At 36.4% G+C, this 21043-nt stretch overlaps 8 protein-coding genes across 8 annotated transcripts; 4 read left to right on the plus strand and 4 right to left on the minus strand.

The window, feature by feature from the left end:
• Window positions 1–72: 72 nt before the first annotated feature.
• On the minus strand, window positions 73–462 carry MONOS_14428 (uncharacterized protein; the record flags this gene model as incomplete). The annotated part of the gene is made up of 1 exon (XM_067867228.1): window positions 73–462. One exon carries the CDS (start codon window positions 460–462, stop codon window positions 73–75), a length of 390 nt encoding a protein of 129 aa, XP_067723460.1.
• Window positions 463–2487: 2025 nt separating this feature from the next.
• MONOS_17921 (uncharacterized protein) lies at window positions 2488–3847 on the minus strand (the record flags this gene model as incomplete). The annotated part of the gene is made up of 3 exons (XM_067870890.1): window positions 3075–3847; window positions 2734–2828; window positions 2488–2580 (listed from the first exon to the last, which is right to left on the minus strand). The coding sequence occupies exons 1-3, from the start codon at window positions 3190–3192 to the stop codon at window positions 2488–2490; spliced, it is 306 nt and encodes a 101-aa protein (XP_067723461.1). The 5' UTR covers window positions 3193–3847.
• Window positions 3848–3941: 94 nt separating this feature from the next.
• Window positions 3942–4365, minus strand: MONOS_14427 (uncharacterized protein; the record flags this gene model as incomplete). The annotated part of the gene is made up of 2 exons (XM_067867227.1): window positions 3942–4154; window positions 4222–4365. 2 exons carry the CDS (start codon window positions 4363–4365, stop codon window positions 3942–3944), a joined length of 357 nt encoding a protein of 118 aa, XP_067723462.1.
• A 40-nt stretch (window positions 4366–4405) lies between these two features.
• MONOS_14426 (uncharacterized protein) lies at window positions 4406–4921 on the minus strand (the record flags this gene model as incomplete). The annotated part of the gene is made up of 1 exon (XM_067867226.1): window positions 4406–4921. The coding sequence occupies one exon, from the start codon at window positions 4919–4921 to the stop codon at window positions 4406–4408; it is 516 nt and encodes a 171-aa protein (XP_067723463.1).
• Window positions 4922–7308: 2387 nt separating this feature from the next.
• Window positions 7309–9970, plus strand: MONOS_14425 (uncharacterized protein; the record flags this gene model as incomplete). The annotated part of the gene is made up of 4 exons (XM_067867225.1): window positions 7309–7390; window positions 7493–7723; window positions 7773–8069; window positions 8694–9970. The coding sequence occupies 4 exons, from the start codon at window positions 7309–7311 to the stop codon at window positions 9968–9970; spliced, it is 1887 nt and encodes a 628-aa protein (XP_067723464.1).
• A 3375-nt stretch (window positions 9971–13345) lies between these two features.
• On the plus strand, window positions 13346–13756 carry MONOS_17922 (uncharacterized protein; the record flags this gene model as incomplete). The annotated part of the gene is made up of 1 exon (XM_067870891.1): window positions 13346–13756. One exon carries the CDS (start codon window positions 13346–13348, stop codon window positions 13754–13756), a length of 411 nt encoding a protein of 136 aa, XP_067723465.1.
• A 5307-nt stretch (window positions 13757–19063) lies between these two features.
• On the plus strand, window positions 19064–19601 carry MONOS_17923 (uncharacterized protein; the record flags this gene model as incomplete). Its single annotated transcript, XM_067870892.1, has 2 exons — window positions 19064–19135; window positions 19203–19601. 2 exons carry the CDS (start codon window positions 19064–19066, stop codon window positions 19599–19601), a joined length of 471 nt encoding a protein of 156 aa, XP_067723466.1.
• Window positions 19602–20057: 456 nt separating this feature from the next.
• On the plus strand, window positions 20058–20855 carry MONOS_16031 (uncharacterized protein; the record flags this gene model as incomplete). Its single annotated transcript, XM_067868938.1, has 1 exon — window positions 20058–20855. The coding sequence occupies one exon, from the start codon at window positions 20058–20060 to the stop codon at window positions 20853–20855; it is 798 nt and encodes a 265-aa protein (XP_067723467.1).
• Between the last annotated feature and the right edge of the window lie 188 nt (window positions 20856–21043).

The raw sequence follows: 21043 nt of genomic DNA on the forward strand, positions 1-21043 counted from the left end.
ACTCACTCTATCGCTCCTTAATCGCAAAAGATATTCATTCCACTCATCCTGCACTTTCTCTTCTTTCTTCTTTTATTTCTTCATAATTGCCACTTCACCTGCCCTCTCCCTCTCCCTCACCAACTGCACCATCACCAACATCAACTCAGCTCCGCAAAACCAACAGACTGCCACCAATGGCGGGTGCATCTCATTCGCCTCATCTTCCACTGCCAACACATTTTCTGTGAGTGACACCACCTTCTCCGCCTGCTCTGTGAGCGAGGATACAAGTTCTGGAGGAAGAGGCGGTGCTCTCATGATCGAGTTCCAGGATGATTCAGAAGTGTCATCCACAACCTTTTCCATCACCAATATCGTGTTTTCAGCCAACAAGGCCAGCGTCGGAAGAGATATGTATTTTGTGTGTGAATCATTTGTCGCTTCTGTGAAGGAACCCTTGTTCATCTTCATGGGAAACATCACTCAGAAAGACAACTAGGTTGTTGGACATGACAGAACAGAGGAATTCGGAGATTGGGATGTCGATTTATTTATATTCTTTGATGGATTCTTTGATGATATAATATATGTGGATGGAACGTTGGGAGTGGAAGATGTATATTGTGGAATAGAAAAGGCACCATGTTTGAATGTGAATAATGGAATGGGTCATTTGAAGAAGGTGCAATGGAATGTTGCGAAGATAAAGACAAAGAAGACAAGGAAGCTGAAGGTGAAGAGGAAGATGCAGTTGAAGCAACAGAATAGCTTTTGTGCGTGCAATACGAAAAGATATTATGAAAGTTGATACATGCTATTTCTTATCTTTGAAACTCTTTCTTTCTCTCTCAATTTTTTCCTCTTCTTCCTCTTCTCTTTTGGAGAGCTCCTTATCTAGCTAAAGAAGAAATTTGCAGAAAGCGTTGAAGGCGGAAGGAGGCCGGGAAGGAGGAGATAAGAAGAAGGAGAAGAAGAAGAGAATGAGGAGGAAGAAAAGAAAATGATGCAACTTCCAATACCCACCTGATGCTAACAGCAGCATCATCAGAGGACGAGACCATGGAGGGGGTCTGGGAAATGAACGACGCAAAAGAAAAGGAAGAAGACGAGGAAGAAGAGGGGAGAAAAAGAAAACAAAACACTTTCTTTAACTCAGGCTCAAACCCTCCCTGCTGCTTCCACTTCTATCTCTCTTCTCTGAAATTGAGTAAACCGCTTCTTGGTAACCCTTCCACTCAGATGAATTCGTTGACAATAGGCAGTCATGTGGATTTTCACTAAATATTTTACATCAGACATTTCATCCATACGTGTAAATAAGTCTTTTGTCTCTTCTGCAAAAGATTCAGATGTCTTGACCTTCTAGGAAGAAGACGAGGAAGATGAATAACACGATAAGATTACTTCGTATATCTTCAAAGGCGAGTATCTTCTTCTGTCATTCTCTTTTCCTATTCTGTAGCAACCTCTTCTTTCTCAACTTCTCCTTCTTTATCAAACAGCAGAATCATTAATTAATTTCTCAAAAGAAAACAATATTTTCTTCACAGCATCATCTGATGCTGTTGAAAGCGATAGAAGAAAAATGAGCAAAATACTCATTTTTTCGGTTGTTGTATTTTTGTTGATATATTCCCGTGCTTGAAAAAAGGATGTTCATCGGTGACGCTGCAGAAAACAACTGCAAGACAAGAACCTCAGGAAAACTGCTTGTCATCCAACTTATACAACCATTTTTGCTTCAATCTCCACAAGAAGAAAATGAATATCCTTTTGAATAAATATTTGTTTCTGTCGATAACACGCACGAACGGGCAAATCACAAATGTGAAGAATATAAGCTTAGCGGCGGTGATTCAAATTGAGTGAAAAGGAAGGAAGAGACAACTTCGTTGATTGGGGAGCGGGCTTCAGATGTGATAGTGGTTGAATGTGATGGGAAGAACAGAACATACTGCATTATTATGTCGCTTCAACAGCAGGAGGACATCAATGAAGAAGAAGAACATTGCAATGAGTTGGTTGATGTTGGAGATCTGGCAAAGCCCGTAAGGCGTGGGCATGTGGCAGCTATTGTAGAACTTGATATGGTAAAAAATGAAGGTGTCCAACTTATTGAGGATATTTGATGAAAGAATGCTTTTAGTGAAAGCAGAATTCAAGTGAAGAGAATAAGTGGCGCTGTTCAGAGGCCGAAGAGAAGGAAAGCTGGAGCGTCTGGAATGAGAGGCATTTTCAGAAAAGAAGGGGTAACTAAGACGAAGGAGAGATCTCTTTTGCAAGAAAGAAGAAAGGATGTTTGCTTTGGATGAAGGGCGCTTGACGGGCTCGAACAGGGTTGAGATGATGCTATCAGTGGATAATAGATTTGAGAAATAAGAAGAAGGCGATGATGACGAAGAGAAGATGTTTCGAGAAGAAGCAAGGGTGAGCGGTGTGGAGGCAGACAGCTGCATCACAGGAACAATAACGTCAACATCAAGTGCGCAGGAGATGGTTCCCAGTTCAGTATTTTTCATCAGCTTTGATTCCAATGCTGACACAAACACTGGGAAGTCTTCCTGGAAGAGATCCGCAGCCCATGCTTCGCGATCGAAACTGATTGAAAATAAGTGATTTAATGAGGGATGATTCATATGGATGAATATTATTTGATTGAATTAATTGAAATAAAAATTTGAATAAGATTAATTTGAAAAACATGAAATGGAATAAAAGCAAAATATTCAATAATAGAAAAAGATAACAAACCTTATTAAATGAGGAATCGCACTTTGATCTCTTCTTGATCAGAACACATTGGCTATTGATTGTTTGAATCACAACAGAGTGGATAGATTGAGCGTCTTAATGATTTCTAAGGAAATGTTGTTCGAACAGGCATTTCGATGCATATTGTCAATTAGCACTTTCACAAAATGACAGTTGAAATCAGCACACAAATTCCTGTCAAGAATGTCTGTGAAAAACAAGAGTGAATTTAAAGCAAATAGTTCAAAATTTAAAAAGAATATGAAATAAAAATTGAAATAAATTATTTGTTTTTAATTGATAATATTTCTTAATTAAATATAAAGAAAATCAACTCAAACATTTCTTCCAATCTTCTCCATCACCAACATTAATCCGCCTGAAATTCTGTTCTTTTCTCTCGCCGAGCTCAGAATATCCTCCACCTTTGACTCCCTTCGCTTTCCTTAAACACCCCATCTTTAAAAATCTAGTCAATTTTGTTTGTAATTAGCCAAGTTTCACCAAAGATAAAAGTATTCTTTAGCCAGTCTTCTTAAGATTTCAACACTTGGGGAGTGAAACTTCGCCTCTTCTCCAAACTTCTTCTCATGTGTTATAAACTGTGTCTTCTTTTCATTCGCAATCCTATTAACTATTTGATAGACTTCTTCGCCTGCGTTTCTGCCCCGCTCAAATCAGACAGCAACAAATACAACTCAGACTGGTAGATTCCATTGAAGCTTCCATTTCCCCTCTTCTCTGCTGCTTCCACCGCATTCTTCAGTAACTGGTCTGCGTATTGTGACTCAAATACAACCCCATAAAGCTTTCCAAACTCTCTTCTATTGTATCCTTCCAGGATGTGCGGAAAACAGTGCTGGTGAGTGAACTTCTCAAAGGGACCTCCACTCAAAATGAGCTAGTCATTCGTATCACATTTCTCATCGACAGTAAGTCTGTCGCTTTTAACAATCAAGTTCTCGTTCAGCGCATAAAACAGGTTCATGTGCACATCCAACTACGCACACGAAATATACAGCGTGCGCTCAATATTCACTAACGGAATCTTCTATGTCTGCTCCTTCTCTTGCTGCTGCTGCCTCTGGAACAAATTCATAACATGCTGATGGCTTAACGAAGGCTGAGTGGTAAGCAAAAGAGAAGATATATCGAAGTTAACATGCCGAGTGTTCATCGCATATTGTGTTTACAGAAGATGTTGACCTTCACCTCTCCCGCATTGGCGTCAGTGCCCTTCTGCATTCTGGCGTTCCTCTCTTTTCCCGATGCGATTTCTCAGCCCGCTTCACCTGGCTCAGGCGCAGAAGTGGGACATCCCCCGAACCCATCACTTCTTTCCGTCTGCTCTCCGCTCGTTCTCTCTGTCCAACGCTCTTGGCCTTCTCCTCCGCTCTTTCATCCATCTGATGCCCCAAGTCCTATCTTCGGCTCCACACCAAATCAACTTGTCCACGATGTCAGCGAGCCAAACAGAAAATGAGATACTGTGGCTGCCGATGGCTCCAATGTCGTGATAAATGAAAGACGCTGCCCCTTCTCTTCGCTTGCTTTGTGCAGTACTGAATACGGACGGAAGCGATATGGCTCAATCTCATCCAGTTCTGGTGAGCTCGGAGACGTTGCATGCATTGGCTCCCCTAATCCATCTTTTGCTGATCCATTTTGTCCTTCAGCTTCCCCCTCTAATTCCTCTCGCTCCTTCTTCCCCTTCATCCTCGTGCCCCTCGTCCTGGACATTGTCCTGGTCTTTTTGCTGTGTTTCCTTTTCCGCTTCTTTCGTCATTCTGCTCTGCCTCGACACACACTGCTTTTCATGCTCCATGCTCTCTCCCGTTCCACTTTCTTTTTCATCTCCACTTCTGTCTTCTCCATTTTTGTTTCCACTCTCATATGCATCTTCACTATCGCCAGTCCGCTCGTATCTCAAAATATGATGGCAGTGGCTGTTGTGTTGGTGGCGGAGGCAGTGGCAATGTTCATCGTCATCCACTTGCAACGCCTCCTCCTCTTCTCCTGGCTGCACAGAATCCCTTTGTACAATCCGCTCCACCATCCACTGCGGATAAGCTAGGACAACGCTGTCTGGCTGCGAATACAGAAATGCTATCTCCTTTCGGCTTCTCGTTGTAGCAGGTGCAGACGCCCTTCCCTCCGCCCCTTCTCCAAACCTTATCCCTCTCGGCATCTCTCCCTCAAAATCCTCCTCAAACTCCTCATCTCACCTTCTTCTTCCAATCTTTGTTCTTCCCTCAGCCTCCTATCATCCTCTTCTCTCATCCTCCAACATGTCCAATTCTCGCAACCTTCTCCCCTTTCTCTTTCTTCTCCTTCTTCTCCCTCTTCCTCTTTCCCTCTTCCGTCGTCTGCTTCTGCTTCTAATCGGTTTCTCTTATGCTCTTCAAAGCCCCACCCAATTCCTCTTCACACTCTTCCTTTCTGTCTCTGCTCCATATAGAACTCTCTCCTCGCTTCCTCTCTCCTCTGTTTCGCAAGCATCGTCTCGCTCATCTCCATTGCCCTCCTCATCGCGTTCTTCTCTCCCAGCTTTCGGTTCAGCCCCCGCCATATCTCCCGCATCTTCACTGCCCCTTCCCTCCTCTCCCGCTCCTTCTCGTCCTCCCGCAGCATCACTGACACCTTGTTCTCTTCCCCCACATTCATCTTCTTCTGCACCGTCGTCACGCGCGAAAGCTCCGATTCCTTAAAGAACTCCCCCCGCGGCTTCAGCAGCAACAGCGTCGGCGACACCCCTTCTGCTGCCCCAGCTGTCCGTATCAGCAGCAGTTCCTGCTCCCCCGACGCTGTCCGCTCTGCCTCCCACCGCTCAAACTGCCCAACCGACTCCTGCATTTTGTTCTTCGACTGTCAACTCTCGGCACGCCATGTTACAGCCCATCACCAACCAAATGGACGCACACCAACGCCGCACCATCTGTTTTCTGCTCGCAATTCTGAGACTAGCATATTCTACAGACGCGTCTGCTTCGTCAAAAAAAGCCATGTGAGAATGTTTTCTGTATCTGAATCAGAGAAAAAATAAAATAAAATCATGAAATGGCCTTAAAATTATAATTATTAAGTTTAAAATTGATTTTAAAAAAATGAAGATTTAATTAGATAGATTGAACAAAATAACCTTTCTAATTTTCCATTCTACCTCTCTTGCTTCTCATTCCTTTATCTCTCCTCCTCCTTTAGTTCTCGTTCGTTTCCTTTCTTTGCAGTTCTGTTTCTGCAACAAATATCTCCCTTTCACTGCATAAGACATGAGCATTCTTTTGCCTTTCTTGCTCTTCCGCTGCTGTCTCCAGCCGACAAACAATTGAATTCCCCGTCTCATTGCGTTTGTAACTTAGCGCTGTGAAAGCACTTTCACATTAAAAATATGCTGCTGCTTCAATAATAGCTGCAACTCGCCAAGAAGATGAATGAATGAATGATATTTCATTCTTCTTGTTGGCGCACGAGCAGCAGAGTGAACTTAATCAGTGCCAGAAAATATGTTCGCTTGAAAGCAGCATCTGAAGAATTCTCCATTTTTTAAAAACCATTTCTCATTAAAGCCGCAAAGCAAGATAAATACAGGCCAATAGTTTAAGAATCAGATATTACTGACAAACAAACATAAAATATAAAGATTTTGAATATATTTTGACATATTTTTTAAAAAAAGTGGTAAATAAAAAATATATTTGAGAAATAATAACATTACTTCAAACATTATGAAAAAGACATTATTGGCAAACTTGTAAAAAGTTGGAAAAGCAAGTGATTTTAAAGAAATGAAAGAAACAAAACTCCAGCTTTAATCAGAACCATATCTTTTTGAAATTTTGAATATTTATTGAAAAAAAAAAAACAAATATCAGAAAAATTTTTATTGTTTGTCTAATTGTTATATACGTGATAAGAGTTAGTAAAATGTTTTTTTTGAATTTTAAAACGTTGTATTTGAAGAGCATCAGCTCTTTTTCTTTGTCCAAACAATAGCGATCACAAAATGACAGAATCCTCAGGGGTCTTTTTTTTGCATAAAATGATTGTTTTCACCATTTTAACTTCATCTATAGCCAAAAAACTGCATTCTTCTACCTGCAATTTTCGCCCTTTAACGCTTATTTTTTTGATCTTTTTGACCCCTTGGAAATTCGGATCATGGGTCAGATCCTTTTGTTCATTGAAGAATGATATTCAATGTTATTTTTTATTATTTTTATATGAAAATATAATTTGTTAAAAGACATATTCATTTATGCGACGATTGTTAAATAGACCTTCAATTTTAGAATTCTTGAATTTTTCAAATTTTTTTCTGATATGAAATTTTTAAAAAATTTTTCTCTAATTAAAATCACGTTGAAAAAATTTTTTTAACAATTTTGGAAATAGTCAAATAACGAAAAAATAACAATACATATTTTTTTAAATTAAATAAAATTTTTTTAGAATAATTGTGATTAACCATAAGAAAACATTTATTAAAGAAAAATGTCGTTTTCAAAACGCAAATCGACATGAAATTCTCGATGCAATGTTCTATGGAAAGAAATCAAGCGCATCGGCGGAGATGATATGGATTCGTTGCTTGCCTATTTGTTTAACACTTACAAGCAATCATCTTTAGTAATTAACGATTTATTGAAGTCTTTGAATGGTTTGGTTTTATATTTTTTTGTATTGTGAAGAAAATATTATTTTTTCCTCTCTGTGATTTTTTTCTTTTTGATTTGTTAATTAATTATTTTTTTTTAAACAGAATATCACATAAAGCTGCTGGAAGACCTGTCTGTGGTGTACAACAACGCTCCGTTGCACACTCAGACAATAATGCTGCAAGCGCTTTCCCGCAACACATCATTATCCGATTTACAAGACTATGGATATGATGTCATAGAAGGCAAATTTATTTACGCGAAACAAACATTAAAGAAAAACCAAGGTTTCATCATTCCGCCACAAAAACCTCACCTTCCGTCTTGCAAAAGTGGTATGAATTAATTTTAATATTTTTGAATAATTTTCTCTGTTTATTTTAGGCTTAAATGAACAGGATTGGGAAAAGGGCAACAACTGGATGTTAGCCCATTCCACTGAAGCCTCAACTTCGCTTCAGTCAGCAAAGAAAAAGCAGCGAGCTGAGCCAGATTACGCCAGATTTATTGATGAAAATGCCTGGGAAAATGAAATTGTTACAGAAAACTCTTCTTCAAATAAAAAACCATCTTCTTCTTCTTCAACATCATCTCAACTCAATAAAAATTCTAAAACCATTTCAGAAAAAAATTCTCCTTCTTCAAATTCTTCTTTTTCTCAAGCTGTTGATGCCCCAATCAGTACTCCTATTAGGAGAGAAAGGGGTCCAACAAAAAACCAAAATAAAAATTCATATCACAAGCGTCATTCTTCTCCATCTCCAATACCAATTCACAAAATATTCAAATCAAAAACTTCTTCTTCGCAAATTTCAATTTCAAAAAAATTGAAAGAAAAAATAAATTCTTCATCATTTCAGAATGATAATGTGTTTGTGAGCGACCAATTGGTCGATTATGCCACTTCACCCACATTAATTCCACCTCAAGCATTTCAAACCCTCTTTTCTTCATTTTCAAAAAACAATGACACTTCAACAGTTCAACAACGAAGCATTCAATCTTCAAATAATGAAATATCGATTCAAAACAATTCTTCAAAAAATATTTCGAAAATGAATGCTTAAGAAAATTCAATTAAAAATCATTCTCATTCACAATCTTCTTCCAATTCTTCAAATTCTTCAAATAGTGAATCACAAATTAGAAAAGGATTGCCAAACTTAGGCAACACTTGCTATTTGGCTTCTCTTCTTCAATGTTTCTTTTCATTAATGTAACAAAAACCATCTTTAATCAAAAAACAAACAACTTTGAAGAACACATCTTCGCGTGTTGTAAGTGTTTGTCATCAATTGGCTAAAGATGGAACGGCAGTGCGTTCATGGGTCCCATCTCTTATTGACAAATGGGAAGACTTTTGTGGATATAGCAGCAGACAGCAACAAAATGTGACTGAGGCGTTTGACAATCTTCACCAACTTCTTCAAAACGATAAGATAATTGAAAAGGATACTTTTAATCCTGTTTTGATAACTCATTTCAAATGCCAAAAATGCCAAAAAATTTCATCACGTTTCAACGAAGTTTGTAACAATGTTGTTATTAATTCTTCCTCGACTCATAATGGATTATCTTCTCTCTTCGCTTCAGAGATATTGGATAAAAAGAATAGTGAATATTGTGATGCATGCAAGGAAAAATGCTGTGCTGCGAGATGGGAGGAAATGGCTGCATTTCCAGAGGTGCTAGCCCTCTGTCATGAATGCACTGATTCTGCTAGTTCAGCACCTTCGAGAACATTTCTAATGGAAACAGACAGAGTCAATCAACGCACGTTTTGTAAAGGGTTTTCATCTAAAGATATTCAACATCTTCAAAAAGATAATCAAGAAACCATCATATATCATTTTTCTGGACAAATACTATTCAAACGTCTGGATCAACAAAACGGGCATTACATAGCTGAAGTGAAAAGGAAGGCAGGAAGAGATGCATTGTGGAATATTTGCAATGATTCTGATATCTTTGATATGGACAAAGAGAACTGGAATTCATCATGGAAAGATTTTTACTCCCAGAATTACACACCTTCACTTTCATTCTATATCAAAGAAAAAACAAAACCAACACTGTCAACTTTTCAATTTGGTGGTTCATCTTCTTCTTTTGAACGATCAAATAATAACACATCAAATAACATATCATCATCATCATCATCATCATCATCATCATCATCATCGTCTCCATTCATCACACCACCTCATCGAATAACTTCCATTCCTCAACTCTCTTCGTCTATTTCAACAAGTTATGGATTGGAAGCACTGAAAGAAAAAAGAAAGAAAACGGGCATCTTTTCTCCGAATGAAAAGAGATTAATCTTCAAACCCAAAACAAAATTATGGAAAGAGTTTTGCGAAGAAACAAACATCAAAGTTTCTCTGTCACATTTCAACAAACTCACCACCAACTTCTCTAAAGCGAAAAGGCGTACTGATCTTTGTGGAATGAGTGAGAAGTTGAACTATTTGGAGAACAAACTGAAATCTTCACAAAACAAAAATGGACTTTCTTCTGCTGAGTTTCATACACTCAAACTTCTTCGACAACATCGTCTTGTTGCAGAAATGCAACGTTAACACTATCAATCAACTGTCGACAATCTGAAAGAGGGAGAAGCAGTCTTCGTCTTCGACTTTAAAGAAAAATGGAAACTCCCTATCAGAAAAAACCAACTTCAACAAGAATTCTTTTATTATCAACAAGTATCTCAGTTCACTGTTATTTCACTTCAAAAAATAAATGATCAACAAATAAAACGAACTTTCAACTTCTTCTCCGACTGCCTCTCAAATGATCACAGATTTGTTATTGAGTGTCTGGAATCTGTGATCAAAAGACACTTCTTCACAGACACTCACACTTTTAAGTTCTTCTGCGATTCGGGTCCACACAACCGTAATCGCTTCCTTCTTCACTTCATTCTCTCCAAACAATCAAAACTTCTCAAAAAGAAAAATACTCAACTCAACTTCTTCGCTGAGCACCATGGAAAAAATATATGTGACAGTGAATTTGGTGCGTTAGTGAATGCAATCGACAACAATCTTTCGACAGAACACATCACCACACTTCATGATTTGATCAACTTCTTCGAAAACAACATGAACACTTCGACATCAGCTTCTTTAACTTCACAATCAAACATTTTTTCAACATCATCATCAAACTCTTCACCATCTTCGACATCTGTCAATGACTTTGTGCATGAGATGTACTTTGAAGAATATGAACCATCTCAACAAATTTCATGGCCATCGCTGTCAGTTCCCCACATGTGGGACTACTTATATTTTGAGCGCAAGGGCTCATTTGTCTGTGCTTCAGCTGTTGGATATCTTCCTCAACGCCCTCTGGTTGCCCTCGAATCTTCGACAATGAAAGTAAAAGTCCAAAGATCAAGAAAGTCATTTCACTCTGATATCACATCATCTAACTCTTCTCTTCTTTCTCAATCTTCTCAAGATCTTCTTTCAAGGAGATTTGAGCTTCTTCTTGACTCTTCTTCTATTTTTGAATCTCAAAATTGTATTAATGGTGTCCCTTTTTAAGAAACTAGTTGTTGTGTATGCTTAGCTGGCACTCTATCGGAAGGGTGCTGGACATGACTGTTCGTATTTGATATTGCAGCCTTCGGGCTGCAATATCCGGACCTGGATACGACGAACAGCCTCCCAGGTGCATAATAGTTAGAATCCGATTGTTTTCTTGTGGTTTTTGTCCCTGATGTGTCTCTATAATTAAATTGGTTATTTTCCCGCTTATATTTGTATTTATCGAGATTCAAAAATAGAGAGAGTTGTGAGGGAATTCATTGATCTTTGGGTGAGGTTTTTGGAAGGGAGAGTTGTTTTGAGTGTGAAGTGATGTTTTCATCATTGTGTTTGTCTTTTTTTTTTTGTTGGTTTTGATCTTTTTGAGTCAAAGATAGAGAAATGTCAGAAAGTGGAGAGTGGATGGAAAACAGAGGGAAAACAGTCAAGTTTGTTTTTGAACTTTTTATACAAGTATTCTTTTTTGTTTGGAATTGTCTTTGATACTACGAATTTGTTGAAATAGTTCTGTTTCTTCTTGTATTTTTTATTGTTCAAAATTGTTGACATTTAGTTAACATTTGGTGATTGTTTTGATGATTATGTGATGGAATTATGTTAAATTGAAAATTATTGAATCTGATTTGAAAATTTCTGACTGTTTTCAATTTTAATAATGATTAATTTCATGAAGTACTTTTTGTTTTTTAATGTCATTTTGAATGAAAACGATTGATTTTTTTTTAACGTATTTTTTTTCATTTCACTGATTTTCTATGAAATCTCAAAACAATGGAAAATTGATGTTTGAAAAAATTAAATGAAATAGTTACAACAAGATCATCAATAGTTGTGAAATAAGAACCATTTAATAAAGCCTTTGCGACAAGGAAAAATTGAACGATGATTGTCGGTCGATTGGAAAAACCAATGTCGAATTTTTTTTTTTTTTTTTTTTTTTTTTTTTTTTTTTTTTTTTTTTGAGACATGAAAGTTTTTATCTTTGTTGAATAATTCGATTGAACAAAAACAAATAAATAAATAACAAAAAATTTAAGAAATATGTTTCAATTTTTCAAAGATCGAAAATACCATAATTATGAATAATTTTATCCTAATAATGTGTTTGATCAAAATAATTAATTGTTTAACTGATGAATCGTCAAATATATAGTGTTGTAAGCTTCGCATTTCATAAATATTGATGGCATATATTTAATGTCTGTAGTATGTTTTTTGCTTCTCGCCAATTTCATTTTGTTCTCAAAAATGATCTTTGTTAATGAACTATTATTTCACTCTCGCATTTTTCAATGCACAATCATTTCAACCTGTTTGAGAATTTTAAGAATTTGCTAATTTCATAGGTAGTGGATGATTGAGCATAAGCTTTTAGAAATTTCACACACTTTTACGATCCTTTAAAATTTTGATTTGAATTGTGTTTTGATTATTTTCATTTTATTGTTTTTGTATAGATTTCAATTGATTTTTTAAAATAAACGCAATTTCAAATCGATAATTGAATAAAAGTTTATTTTTTCAAAGAAAAATTTAGATTTTTAGTGTTTGAAAGTTGAGAAAATTATTAAATGTTTTAACTGTAGATTTTTCACAATAATTTTAACTCTTTCATTTGAAAAAATATCAAATAATGAACTTTGAAATATTAACAATTTGAGAATGACACATTTAAGCAAGTTCAGAAGGTTTTTGAGAAACTGAGATGCAGACATAGACCAGGAGCAGTGAAGGAAAGTCGCACGGGAGGCGTGGAAAATGAAAAAGGATATGAAAATGAAGTTTGTTTATGAGAAGCTGTTTTTGTATTCGGAATCAGAAGAGCTTCTTCTTTCTGAGAGTGGGAAAACCGAATATATCTTGTGGAGAGACTCAGACAAGATCCCTCAATGGATATAGGAAAAGGAGGAAGACGAAGAAACAGAAGAGGAAACGAGAGAGAGATTTCCAGAGTCATCCGTTTCATCCACTTCAACGAGTGATTCAGATTCAACTTTTGTTCGATCGAAGAGTCTGTGCCCAACAACCTCATCAATGTCGAACTTGGTGGATGCAATGGCATGCTCATCTACTCATGAGAAACTGATTGTGGATTTGAGGGATTCTCTGTTCATGTTGCTTCATGGAAGGAGCGAGAAAAAGGAGATGGCGATTGGCACTTTGAAGGAGAGAGAAGTGACAGCTGCTCGGGTTTTATTGGAGGTGGCGAATGAGACAATTTCACTCGTTTTGTGAGACGGAAGATCTGCTTTTATCGTTAGCTAGTCTGAGTCTTCATGTTGCGTTGTTCTCTGAGCATGCCATCACCTGCATTTATCTTTATTCAGATTGTTTTGATGATTCCGATTCGTAATCAATCTCTTCAAGCTCCGCAATTGAAATATCTCATTTGATGTTCCGATGATGAGCGAGAGATTCGTAGATTCACTACTGCTACCATCTGTTCTTGAGGATGAGGATGACACCTTGAAGGAGTGTTTGAGGTGGAAAGTGGCAGAGCTACTGACAAATAAGAAGATGGAAGCAACGAATGAATCAGCTGTACTCTCGATTGGAATGATGCTGTGGGAGCGTTTGACACTCCAGATCCCATTTGGGGAGTACGACGCAGTGATTGCAGGAAACAAGATTACCAAAGGAGAAAGAATAAACGCTTCTGTAGTCAGCATGTCAACATATTTTGAGTCTGTAAAAGCGTTCGTAGCATCAAAAGCATCATGTAGACCAACATTTGTCGAATTGAAAAAACCGTTTGTTCAGTATTTTTCAAAAGGAACTGTGTTTGGAACAGAATCCGATGCAATTTCTTGAAGAAAATAGCAAATAAAAGCAAAAAAATAGCGGAAGCGTGCAAAATGGATTCATGGAATACTCATGAGATGTTCATCCTGAGACATTTTGAAAGAATTTTTTATATAAGTTTAGAAAATAAGAAGTTTTTCAATCGGTCGAAGGATTATAACCTTTTTTGCTGGAATGATCAAAAGTTTTGCTCAAGAAAAGATGGAAGATAGATATTAAAAAAAATTGATGAGGAAGTCAGTATTCATGTGACTTCATAAATTGTTAACATATGTTTTTGCATGGAGATGCTGTTCGTGAAAGAGAAAATTAGAGAATGTTAACAATTTTTGTTTGAAAATGCATCATATCGAAAAATAAAGTCAACTTATGCATTAAAAAAATGTTTGTTTATGAACTTATGGAGATGTGATTTAAAAATAATAATTGTCAAAATTTCAAAAATAGAAATTGCTTTATATTGAAAAGCGTTATATGATAAAAAACAAAGGAGCATATTAAATGAACAAAAATGAAAAAAAAACGAAAGAAAAAGTAAATTATTGAGAGTTTCCAAAGAAAGAGAGTGCCTTCTATCCCCAACAATACGTCGAAGTCGAGAAAAGAGGCGCTCACAAGAAGCTTCGCTACACGGAAACGTAACCAAGGCGAAACAAACGTTCGAAAATATCGAATGAAACATGCCAGACTTACTAATTTCTGCAAAAAAAACAAATAAATTATTCTGTAGAAATGATTGATGGCAATCAAGAAGAAATGAAGAATACAAAGCTTCAAGCTTTTCCTTGAAGTTTTCCGTTTGGTTCAGAAAAACTTTTGATATATAACCATGAAATCCACTTTTCATTCTTATGAACCAGTCCATATTAATTTTCTCTTGGATGTTTCTTGTTTCTTCAACCTTTTGCTCTAAATTTTTAAAAGTTCCAATTTCAATTTGTTCATTTGAACCTATGAAAACAATATCTTCTTCATTTTCTTCATTTTTCTTTTCTTCATCATCGTCCATATCATCCGTTTCATTTTTTCCTTTTTCTTCAGAACAATCTTCATTTTCTTTTCTCCTTTTGTTACGAGTGTTGTGAGTAACATTTTCTTTCATTGATGATGCAGAAGATTCAGATTTTTCCGTGTATTCATCTTCTTCAGAGTCGCTTTCAGCTTGTAAAAGTCCAAACTCATCGTCATCTGTTTCATCTGTTTTCTCCTCATGTTTTGAAGAAGATTCTTCACATTTTGTTGAAGAGTTTTCTTCGATAATTTGAAGAAGTTGAACAATTCGAGAATATTCAGCAAATGAGTTTTCTTTTTTTTCAGAGACTTTGGCTGAAGAAGACTGATTTGACGGAGGAATGAAGGATGGGTCTGAATTTGAATTTTCATGGAGTGATGGATTAAGTGACTGAAGTGCTGAATAAAACGAATCAATTGAAAAAGGGTTATATGTGTATTTTGACGAAGAAGAAGGAAAATCGAATGACAATTTATTTGCAAAAATATCGCTATCTATTGGACTTCTGGACTCAAAGATTTGTTTTGAGGTTTTCGAAAATAATTCTTTCTTTCGGTCACTTCGTTTTTCGAAGATAAAAGTTCTCAGATCATAATCGACAACTTGATTTGATGAGATTTGTCTAATGTTCATTGATGAATTTGATGAAGAATTTGAAGGAGAACTTGATGAAGAATCAGAAAAAGATGAAGACGATAGGGAGGAAACTAAAAAGGATTCGAAGGACGAAGACGAAATAGAAGATGATGGCATATGTTTTGATTGCTCTAATGAATATAATGGATTCATTTTTTTAGAAGTGTTTTGAATCAAGTTTTGTTGATTTGTTTTTGATTCAGAGTTTTTCGTTGTTTGATCCAATGTTACACTACGAAAAACAAGTTCGTAATTCGCTTTCAGCCTATTCAATTCTTGGTTGTATGACTCAGAAAAAGAACCCAATTGATAGTTTTTTCTCCCTCCAGGAGTCAATGAAAAGGCCAAAGAGATCAGGTTTCCCCTGTCACCTGCAAAAAAATAATTAAACAAAAGGATTATAATATCACATAAACCAGATTGCCAGTTTTCTTCAGAGAATTCTTCAAGGTCCTGCATCCATGAGTAGTGTGCAAATGCTTTCACCAGCAGAGGGAATACATCTCCCAACTTCGTTTCATCTTTTTCGAACTGTAACTGAAGTTCTCTTAAGGGAAATAATAGTAGTTCACATTTGATAACATTTTCTATGAAAATCAATTCCTGTAATTTTGAAAAATTATCATCATGAAAATGTTTTCTAATAAAAAAACAAATATCATAAATGCAAAGCCATCTTGTTTCTATGAAAGAAGGGCATTTTGGTGTTGAGGGTTGCCTGCGGGAAATCACCTTCGCTTGTTTCGTAAATGTAATAATTGCATCTTTCTGTTTTCCGAAAAATTCGTTGTTGTTGAAAAAATGAGATACAACTAAGTTTAATAAATGATTGCAACAATAAATAAAAATTGGTGGTGTTCCTTTGTAAAATGACAAAGATTTTTCTGTAGTGGTTTCTTCTGAAAGGCTCTGAATTGCAAGCTTCTGAGGAAGCAAGCCATCTGTGCAAAAGCACCGAACTTCTCCGTGTAAATCTTTTATTTCAGTCATGATTTGGACTGCTAATTGCGAATAATCAAAGGACGAATAGCACGCTTTAACTAATTTATAAAACATTGGCTTAGCACCCGGATTCAACGGAACCACAGTTACTGCAGTGTACTTTTTGCCAACAATTACTCCACCGTCAATCATAATTCCGACTGAAGAATTGAAAATTGCAGCATCCCTTTCTTTAATTGCACCTTCCACTTCCTCATGAATTATTGAAGATAGTTTTCTGTAATTCAATGTGGGAAATATGGTTTCGGGAGAAAATGATGGATTTTGTTGAGAAATCTGTATGAGAGAAGAAATGAAATTATTAAACTCAGATGAATAAGCGGATAAAAATGCAATGTTACAATGTCCAATTAACCTCAAAAATTGTTTTTTCAATAAATCATATTGAAAATGAAATGGAACTTCTTTTTTATTTGAGTAATAAGTTGTTTGATTGAGAGGTTGATGCTGCTTCATAAATTTAACGATTGATGAATTAGTCAAAAGTAAACATTGATGATTAATTATTCGATCACATCCTTTTCTTCCGGAAACTCCACAATTAACTCCTTCTTTGCTGTTTGGACACAAATAATAAATATGTCCATCTTTTTTCAACGTTCCATCATTTTTCACAGGTGTGTCAGCTATCCAAACTGAATTTTTTTGAATTTCAAAGTGAACTTTTCCTATGTCTTCTCCAGTGTTATTAGGGTGCCTGTAAACTTGATAATAATCAAAACAAATGAAATGATATAATTTTTAATCAAAACTTGAAAATATCAAACATTTTCCAAAAATAGTTGATTTTGAACATTCCAACTCAACAAATGAACAATCACTTTTTTTTAGCTCTTCTATTTTTTTGCTTAATGCAGCACTCTTTTGTAAAAAAAAAAATGAAATAAAAAAGTTTCTGTCAAATTTTGTCTAATGTTAAATTCAAACGATTTCTTTAGATTTTGCACTGTTTTGTAATTCCAAAGGCAAGCTCCTTAAAAAATCCTCATATGTTGTCAATTGATACATGATATCTATGAAATAATCAATATTTCCGTTCGACCGACTGATCTATTCGACCGACTGATCTATTCGACAGACTGATCTATTCGACAGACTGATCTTTGTCGAAAAAATGAATTTTTGAAACAAGGGAAAAATATAAAATCTTATGTTAAAAAAAGGACAATAAGTTATTTTTCATGGACTAATGATAATTTTTTTATTTCGAAACCATGAAAAATCAATTTCTTAATAGCAAAATGTTAAAAATTATTCATTTCCATCAAAAACAGATAATTGTTGATTTGTTTGTTTTTCTATTAATAAATCAAAATATTGAGATACCATGATAAGAAAAAACGAATAAATGAAATGAAAATGAAATTAATATAAATAGAAATATTTTGCATTGTCGGTCGACTTGTCGAACACTTTGGAAAATGTCGGTCTGTCGCAAAGGCTAACATTTAATAGTAAAATCTTTTCAAAAAGATTTTTTAAAAGTTTGAATGAAAAAAAGGATCTGACCCATGATCCGAATTTCCAAGGGGTCAAAAAGATCAAAAAAATAAGCGTTAAAGGGCGAAAATTGCAGGTAGAAGAATGCAGTTTTTTGGCTATAGATGAAGTTAAAATGGTGAAAACAATCATTTTATGCAAAAAAAAGACCCCTGAGGATTCTGTCATTTTGTGATCGCTATTGTTTGGACAAAGAAAAAGAGCTGATGCTCTTCAAATACAACGTTTTAAAATTCAAAAAAAACATTTTACTAACTCTTATCACGTATATAACAATTAGACAAACAATAAAAATTTTTCTGATATTTGTTTTTTTTTTTTCAATAAATATTCAAAATTTCAAAAAGATATGGTTCTGATTAAAGCTGGAGTTTTGTTTCTTTCATTTCTTTAAAATCACTTGCTTTTCCAACTTTTTACAAGTTTGCCAATAATGTCTTTTTCATAATGTTTGAAGTAATGTTAATATTTCTCAAATATATTTTTTATTTACCACTTTTTTTAAAAAATATGTCAAAATATATTCAAAATCTTTATATTTTATGTTTGTTTGTCAGTAATATCTGATTCTTAAACTATTGGCCTGTATTTATCTTGCTTTGCGGCTTTAATGAGAAATGGTTTTTAAAAAATGGAGAATTCTTCAGATGCTGCTTTCAAGCGAACATATTTTCTGGCACTGATTAAGTTCACTCTGCTGCTCGTGCGCCAACAAGAAGAATGAAATATCATTCATTCATTCATCTTCTTGGCGAGTTGCAGCTATTATTGAAGCAGCAGCATATTTTTAATGTGAAAGTGCTTTCACAGCGCTAAGTTACAAACGCAATGAGACGGGGAATTCAATTGTTTGTCGGCTGGAGACAGCAGCGGAAGAGCAAGAAAGGCAAAAGAATGCTCATGTCTTATGCAGTGAAAGGGAGATATTTGTTGCAGAAACAGAACTGCAAAGAAAGGAAACGAACGAGAACTAAAGGAGGAGGAGAGATAAAGGAATGAGAAGCAAGAGAGGTAGAATGGAAAATTAGAAAGGTTATTTTGTTCAATCTATCTAATTAAATCTTCATTTTTTAAAATCAATTTTAAACTTAATAATTATAATTTTAAGGCCATTTCATGATTTTATTTTATTTTTTCTCTGATTCAGATACAGAAAACATTCTCACATGGCTTTTTTTGACGAAGCAGACGCGTCTGTAGAATATGCTAGTCTCAGAATTGCGAGCAGAAAACAGATGGTGCGGCGTTGGTGTGCGTCCATTTGGTTGGTGATGGGCTGTAACATGGCGTGCCGAGAGTTGACAGTCGAAGAACAAAATGCAGGAGTCGGTTGGGCAGTTTGAGCGGTGGGAGGCAGAGCGGACAGCGTCGGGGGAGCAGGAACTGCTGCTGATACGGACAGCTGGGGCAGCAGAAGGGGTGTCGCCGACGCTGTTGCTGCTGAAGCCGCGGGGGGAGTTCTTTAAGGAATCGGAGCTTTCGCGCGTGACGACGGTGCAGAAGAAGATGAATGTGGGGGAAGAGAACAAGGTGTCAGTGATGCTGCGGGAGGACGAGAAGGAGCGGGAGAGGAGGGAAGGGGCAGTGAAGATGCGGGAGATATGGCGGGGGCTGAACCGAAAGCTGGGAGAGAAGAACGCGATGAGGAGGGCAATGGAGATGAGCGAAACGATGCTTGCGAGTCAGTTGATGGAAGAAAGATAGTGGAAGAGGGAGAAGGAATAGAAGGAGATGAAGACAATGAGAACTGCAAAAAGATGGAGAATGAGAGAGAAGAATGAAATATTGTTCAGCGGAGATAATATGGAAGGGAAATTGACATCGCTAATTGAGAGAGAAAGAGAAAGAGGAAATAGAGTTGAACACGAGGATTCTAAATAGAAAGAGAAAGATGGTATTTCTGAAAGCAAAGTCGATAGAATGATACATTTGGAGTCATTTGATTAAGGCAGAACATCTCTTGTTATTCCTTCCTGCAGAAATGGCTGTCATATGGAAAATTAGTGGAATACAAAGACTATTTGGGTTTTATTTCGCAATGAAGATAAGCAGAGGTGGGCAATGCGAACTCAATGAGAAGGTGCTAAAGAGGAGATGGACTATTTTCTGTGGAGGACGAAGAGAACGAAGAGAGAAGGAAAAGCGAGCTGAGAGTGCTATATGGCAGCTCGTCAGAAGCATCGAAATCAGCTTGAAGAAAGCAGGTGCGCTTGTGATACGTCTTCAGTGATTTTATCATTATCATCATCATCTTCTTCTTCTTTTTCTTCAACGTCTTCTTCCTCGTCTCGGAGAAGCAAGACGTTTTTCCGCGATCCAAAAGATGAATCCAAAATGACAACGAAAGGGAAGAAATGGAGCAAAGATGACATGGTTCTGTTCCAAGAAGACGAAGATTATTTCTTCTGGTTTAAGAAAACTACTTCAAACAAAGCATTAACCTCATCTATTTCTCAATCACAGGCATCTGCTTCATCTTCCCCTCAGATTTCTTCATTGATTTCTCCACAAAGTGCCAGCAAACACACAAAGGCTCCACGAAGCAGCCTTCTTGCCACGCTGGAAGGGATGAAGAGGAGGAAAGAGGAGAAGAAGAATACAGATTTTCTCTCGCTGTATTCGTCGCTGACAAGCGAAAGGATGCTGACTCTGAAATCGGAGGGTGACATTGCGTCTACTGATAACAAGTTGTTTGAGGAGGAAATGAAAGATGTTGATGTGGTGAGAGGAGTAGAAGTGGAGGAGAACGAAAGGAAGAAGGAGAGAAAGGAGTATTTGATGAAGGCAAAGAAGGAAATAGACGAAAGATTGAGGCGAATTAAAGAAAGGAAGCTGAGAGAAGAAAGAGAAAGAGAAGCAGAAAGAATGAAAAACTTGCCTTTTAACCAGCAAAATGCAATTAACACAATGTTAAATGGACCAAATCAGACTCTTCAGTCAACGCTCCAATCAACTTGATCAGCATCCTTCTCTTCTTCTCCTTCCTCCTCCTCCTTATCATCATCTTATCTTCTTCTCTATCCTCGCAAATTCCATCTGATGACAATCACATTGATAATGCTTTTCCTTCTTCATCATTATCACTTTCACTTCCTTTTTCAAAGTTATCTATATCTCCATCTTCCACCAATACCCCAACTTTCACC

Source organism: Monocercomonoides exilis (assembly GCF_001643675.1).
Source record: "Monocercomonoides exilis strain PA203 chromosome Unknown scaffold37-1059404, whole genome shotgun sequence".
Classification (NCBI taxonomy): domain Eukaryota; phylum Preaxostyla; order Oxymonadida; family Polymastigidae; genus Monocercomonoides; species Monocercomonoides exilis.